We start from the raw sequence: 6,341 nt of genomic DNA, 5'->3' as shown, positions 1-6,341 counted from the left end.
CCCCCCCCCCCCCCCCACCCATGGTCATTTTTTATGTGCATTCATAACTGTACTTGAAATAATAGATACAATTTTGAATTGGTTTTATTTTCAGTTAAAATTATAGCACGTAGTTTTTGTTATCTAGTATTACTTCAATGAATGTTCTACCCCCCGCTCTTTAACTATTTCCCATTCATAAATTTTTAAGTTCTCGAGGATTCTTGCAGTTTTGCACAGCAGTATCAGTTTTCTACATATAATGTTTGCTAAAAAAATAATTCTGAGTTCTGAGAGAATTCTAATATAATTTGTCCTTAGTTCCAGGGACTTAAAACTAAAAAGCATGTGGTGTTTTTTTTTTTGTCCCTGAGGTAGTTTGTAAAAAGAATACTTAAAAATGGTTTTGTCTCACAGGATCATACTGAATGAAGCTGAACTCAGAAAAAAATAGTGTTAGATGTTTTCATACCAAAAGAGCTAGCTAGATCCTTTCCGCCCAGGACCTGAGGCTCTATGTGTATGTCTGCTTGCATGCCTTATGTGTTTCATCATTCATATATTAGTTTATTTTATTTGAGTAATATAGGTACTTAATTTAAAAACTTTAGTCATGCTATAGGATGTAGGTACTTTCCACCTACACTTTACTCACTGCTTTGACGGGGACTTAGAATCATCTGTACTATTATCATGAACATAGAGGTGCATGTATGTTCAGGTCCTCCTCAGGTTCTTACAGAAGACAAGCATCCGGCCCACTCCAAAGCCTTTCTCATCTGGATCAAGAACATCAGACATACTAATTGGTGAAAAGAGAAGCAGAAACTTTTAAAACCATCCACAGTTCTCATTCAGAGACCAAGACCTGAATTTGTGATGTTTGGAGCTCCAGCCAGAAATGCAGAATTGAACAGGTCTCTGTTGAAAAAATTTAACTTTCCTTCCCTGGCCAGGTGGCTCATTTATTTGGAGCATCGTCCTACACACCAAAAGGTTGGGGGTTTGATTCCTGGTCAGGGCACATACCTAGGTTGTGGGTTCAATCCCCTGTCAGGGCACATAGGAAGGCAACCGATTGCTGTTTCTCATATCGATGTTTCTTTCTCCCTGTCCGTTCCACTCTCCAAAAATCAATAAAAACACCCTTGAGTGAAAATTAAAGAAAACAAATCTTTAACTTTCCCTATAGCAAAAAGTTACAAGACAAATAGCAAAGTAAAATGAAAAATATTTATAGCAAACATGGACAAAAAGGCCTTAATGTCCCCCAAATTAGCATTATTACAAAACAAGAACTAGAGATGACCAGCAAATAAATGAAAAGAGAATGATCTTCATTACTAATAAATTTTGTGAAAAATGTCATGAAATGACTGCTTTTTACTCCCCAAATTTACTTCTGATATTATCAAAGATTTTTTTTTATTTTAAGTATTCGTTTCCAGTGTTGGCCAGGGTATAGAGGTTTAGGAATTTACACTTTTCTGGAAGAAGAATAAGTTGGAAAAACCTTTTTTTTTAAATTTCAGAGAGGAAGGGAGAGGGAGAGAGAGATAGAAATATCAATGATGAGAGAAAATCATTGATCGGCTGCCTCCCGCATGCTCTCCAGTGGGGATCAAGCCCACAACCCGGGCATGTGCCCCTGACCAGAATCGAACCCAGGACCCTTCAGTCTGCAGGCCGACGCTACATCCACTTAGCCAAACCGGCCAGGGCTGGAAAAACCTTTTAAAGGAAAAACCTGCCGTTAAGATTTTAAAACGTTAAAGATTACTTTTCAAAATTATCAATTTCTACTTTTTGGAACTTATTTTAAGGAGATAATCAACAGATTTCCAGGAACTGAGTTTTCTGTGAAAGGGGTTTTTTTGCAAATTGTCTACAATAGATAATCTAACACTAAGTAAGCATGCATTATTTGTATATATCAGTATTTTCTAGATCATCCATTCCTTGAATGACTATGCAGCCCTGAAATGGGATGACAGATGATGATAACAATAATCACAATAATAGCTAACACTTATTGGGTATTTACTATGTGCCAAACACCGTTCCTAAGTACTCTGCCTATAGTCACTCATTTTATTAACAGTGCCCTGAGGTATAGGCATGAGAAGCGCATGAGGAACTTGTCTGAGGTCATACAGCCAGCATCACATTCCAGTGTGAACACAGGCAGAGCTGGGCCCGAGCCACAGCACCATGAACGCTGCACACTCCAGATGGCTACAGAGTTTGGTCTACGTGCTTAAACCATCAGGGTGACTGGTGCCCTGTAAGTTAACAAATAAGTAGAGTGTTTGTGTAAAAGGGAAAACACTCATCACACAGGGGAGAACTAAATATTTTCTGGAGCATTATTGATAAAGCTAGAGGCCCAGTGCATGAAATTTGTGCATGGGGGGGAGGGGTCCCTCAGCCCGGCCTGTACCCTCTCCAATCCGGGACCCCTCAGGGGATATCCAACTGCCGGTTTAGGCCCAATCCCGTAGGGATCCCTGCGGGATTGGGCCTAAACTGGCAGTCAGACATCCCTCTCACAAACCAGGATAGCTAGCTCCTAACTGCTCACCTGCCTGCCTGCTCTAACCACTCTGCATGCCAGCCTGATCCCCCTAACTACTCTCCTTTGCTGGCCTGATCCCCCCTGTTCTCTCCTGCTGGCTTGATGGCCCCTAACTGCCTCTGCCTTGGCCCCGACACCGTGGCTTTATCTGGAAGGACGTCCGGAAGAACGTCTGGTCTAATTAGCATATTACCCTTTTATTAGTATAGATTTAAAATATTTAAATTTTAAATATTAGCAACTCACTAAACTGATTTCATTATAAACCAATGGGGCAGGACCACAATGTGCTCATTTATAGTTCAAAGGACAGAAACATCTTGCCTTTGTCACACAGGGATTATTAGGACTTTTAGCTGTAATAATGTCACAATTATTAGGTGACATTATTGATAAAATTTCAAATATTAGCTCATGGCCCTAGCTGGTTTGGCTCAGTGGATAGAGCGTTGGCCTGCAGACTGAAGGGTCCCGGGTTAGATTCCGGTCAAGGGCACGTGCCTTGGTTGCAGGCTCCCGGGCCTGGTTGGGAATATGGGGGAGGCAACCAGTTGATGTGTCTCTCTCACATTGGTGTTTCTCTGTCTCTCCCTCTCCCTTTCACTCTAAAAATCAATGGAAAATGTATTCTCAGGTGAGGATTAAAAAAATAATTAAAAATAAATGAATGAATAAATAAAATATTAGCTCATGATGCAGCAGAGTTCAAGGACTTCCCTCTAGGTGTGCTACCAAAAGGTAGCAATTTTAAGTATTAGGGTTTCTTTTCTTGCAGCCCTTTTGATGGATGGAATTAGCTGTGTGGAAGGCAAATAGAAAGCAGCTCCTTAAATGTGACTCAGGTGCCTCAGAAGCCAGAACACTTTCCCTACTTAGACTTTCTCATAGCTGCTCTTCTTCCATAAACATAGTCTGTGTGTGTTTGGGTTGTAGGAGCCGGTGACGTTCAAGGACGTGGCTGTGGTCTTCACGGAGGAGGAGCTGGGGCTGCTGGACCCGTCCCAGAGGAAACTGTACCGAGATGTGACTCTGGAGAACTTCCGGAACCTGGTCTCAGTGGGTGAGGACAGGTGCCCTCTGTAAAGTCAGTGTCAGCCGAGGTTTCCTGTGTTCGGTGTTGTAGGAGGCGGTGACGTTCCAGGACGTGGCTGTGGTCTTCACAGAGGAGGAGCTGGGGCTGCTGGACCCGTCCCAGAGGAAGCTGTACCGAGACGTGACTCTGGAGAACTTCCGGAACCTGGTCTCAGTGGGTGAGGACAGGCGCCCTCTGTTAAGTCACTGTCAGCCTCTTGAGTGTCTTTATGTGCTCAGCTGTTTAAAGCTCTGGGATTCCCACAGGCATTCTCTGAGTGTGGGCATCTAGGAGTCCTAATAATCCCTGTGTGACCAAGGCAAGATGTGTCTGTCCTTTGAACACATCACAGTGAGCACATTGTGGTCCTGCCCCATTGGTTTGTCATGAGATCAGCTTAGTGAGTTGCTCCAGCTTCTTTGTTTCTCAGGATGTCAGTAACTGTTTATTAACTGGACTTTTCAGAGGTATTTTGTTTCTCGCTTTAACAGTGTATTTGTAAGTAACTTTAAAGTTACAGAACATTTACAAAAGTAAATGTATGGAAAAAGAACACCCATTTAGCTTTTACCCAGATCCCCCTGAAATGACATTTTACACCTTTGCTTTATCATTTATGCTCAGATTCTTTCTCTTTTATAGTTTACTAGAGGCCAGGTGCACAAAATTTGTGAAGGGGGGGGGGTTGTCCCTCAGCCCAACCTGCACCCTCTCCAATCTGGGACCCCTTGAGGGATGTCCGACTGCCCGTTTAGGCCTGATCCCGGTGGGCATCCCTCTCACAATCTGGGACTGCTGGCTTCCAACCGTGTGCCTGCCTGCCTGCCTGATTGCCCCTAACTGCTTCTGCCTGCCAGCCTGATCATCCCCTAACCACTCCCCTGCCAGCCTGATTGATGCCTAACTGCTCCCCTGCCAGCCCAATTGCCCCCAACTGCCCTCTCCTGCCAACTGGCCTGGTCACCCCTAACTGCCCTCCCCTGCCAACCATCTTGTTGTGGCCATCTTGTGTGTCAGAGTGATGGTCAATTTGCATGTTACCTCTTTATTATATAGGATGTATATGCATGTAAATGTATGTATATTCATAACTTTTTTCCTAAACCATTTGTGGGTAACTTACATACTCCATCTCTCTTTATCTCCAAATACTTCTGTGTATATGCAGAGTTTGGGAGTCCCCAAGACTACACTCTCTCAGACACCAGTTGCTAGTCAGGGGTCTCCAGGAATACCCCGAGGATTGATAATGAGCTGAAAGCCTCTCAGAACTCACCGAAAGCTGTTATACTCATGGTTACAGTTCATTCCGTGGAGATGAATAGTTAACCAAGGGAGGAGATGCATGGGCAGAGTCCAGGGGCGTCTCCGGCACAGGCTTCCAGTTGTCTTCTCCCAGGGGAGTCGTGGGCAGCACTGACTTCCCAGCAAAGTGTTCGCCAGTACACGTGGTGTATTACATCCGGGTCGTGGCGCCCAGAGTTTTCTGGGGGCTTGGTCAGGTAGATGTGGTGGACACCTGTGTGGCTTACCTTAGTTTCCAGCCCCTCTGGAAATCAAGCTGATACATGCGGCCCAAACCCCCACCATAAGTCACGTTGTTAGGCTATCTGGTCTGGCCCACGGCCTCTGGGTAAGAAAGACACTCTCACTGAGTAGGACATTCCGAGGCTTCTAGAGCACCTGCCTAGAGCTGAGGGCAAAGACCATACTTCGCTTTGGGCAAGGTTAATTCTTCGCTGAACAGTATATTTTGTAGAAGTAAGAATATTTTCCTACATATCCCCAGTGCAGATATAATACTTTTATCCATCCTATCATTTATGCTCTAATTTTATGAACAGAGCCTATTCTCATAGCATTCTTTCTTCCTCCAGAGCAAGATCTAGTCTAGGATCTAGTCAAGCTGTCATGTCTCTTTGACCTCCTTTAATTAAGAACCTTTCCACAGCATTTCTTTATTTTTTATGGCAGTGACGTTTTTGAAGAATCTTGTTACCTGTCCCCCAATTCTGATAGAACTTTCCTTGTCTCCTCCTAATGAGATCCAGGTGATCCTTTCTGGCTGGCACTCTGCATTGGGAACGGTGTGTCCTTTTGAGGCATCACATCTAGAGGCGCACCACCTGTCCCTTGTGGGCGAGTTTAATTTTGATCACCGTCAAGGCACTGTCCAATTTCTCCACTGTAAAACTACTGCTGCTCTCCTCTTGCTATCATAGGCAACACTTTTTAAGACCACACTAATATTTAGTATCCAATGATGATCCTTGCCTTATTCAGTCTTTACCACGATAGTTACAAAATGATGTTCTGACTTAGTACTTCCCTCCCCATATTTAGCAGTCAGCACTTGACGTTCTACAATAAGCAAATTCATTTATTTGTTATTTATAGGGGTTTGTGAAATATTTTTTAATATGACTTATAATTTACTGCTATAATTGTTTTGGTGCTAAAATTGTCCCATATCTGGCCAACCTTTTAAGTTGACTCTTGTGCCCTTGTAATATGCCCCATTTTATTTTAACACTTCTTATGTTATGCTCATCTTTTCCTTTGCCCCAGCTCTGGAATCAACCATTTATTTTATTAGAGAACGGTATTTAACCTCAAGGTCTGGGATGTTAAGAATTGTCATTGTCATTTTGTTTCTTGGTCTCAGGGGATTGAGCCAGGAGGTAGGGGTGTGTGTGTATGTGCATGCACATACAT

At 43.3% G+C, this 6,341-nt stretch overlaps 1 protein-coding gene across 6 annotated transcripts in view; it reads left to right on the top strand.

Moving 5' to 3' along the window:
- LOC102241335 (zinc finger protein 235) overlaps window positions 1-6,341 on the top strand; it is a 117,067-nt gene that overhangs the window by 70,895 nt on the left and 39,831 nt on the right. For 4 of the 6 annotated variants that reach the window (XM_014533514.1, XM_014533515.1, XM_014533518.1 and 1 more), the window contains one exon: window positions 3,488-3,614. In XM_014533514.1, coding sequence (XP_014389000.1) covers window positions 3,488-3,614 — 127 coding nt within the window. Of the gene's footprint in view, window positions 1-700; window positions 897-3,487; window positions 3,615-3,677; window positions 3,805-6,341 lie in introns of those variants that run through there. The other 2 variants (XR_001360646.1, XM_014533516.1) reach the window with 2 other exon arrangements.

The sequence above is a fragment of the Myotis brandtii genome, unplaced genomic scaffold (genome assembly GCF_000412655.1).
Source record: "Myotis brandtii unplaced genomic scaffold, ASM41265v1 scaffold987, whole genome shotgun sequence".
NCBI lineage: Eukaryota > Metazoa > Chordata > Mammalia > Chiroptera > Vespertilionidae > Myotis > Myotis brandtii.
Note: the sequence above shows the minus strand (reverse complement) of the source record. Positions and strands in the feature narration are given on the sequence as shown.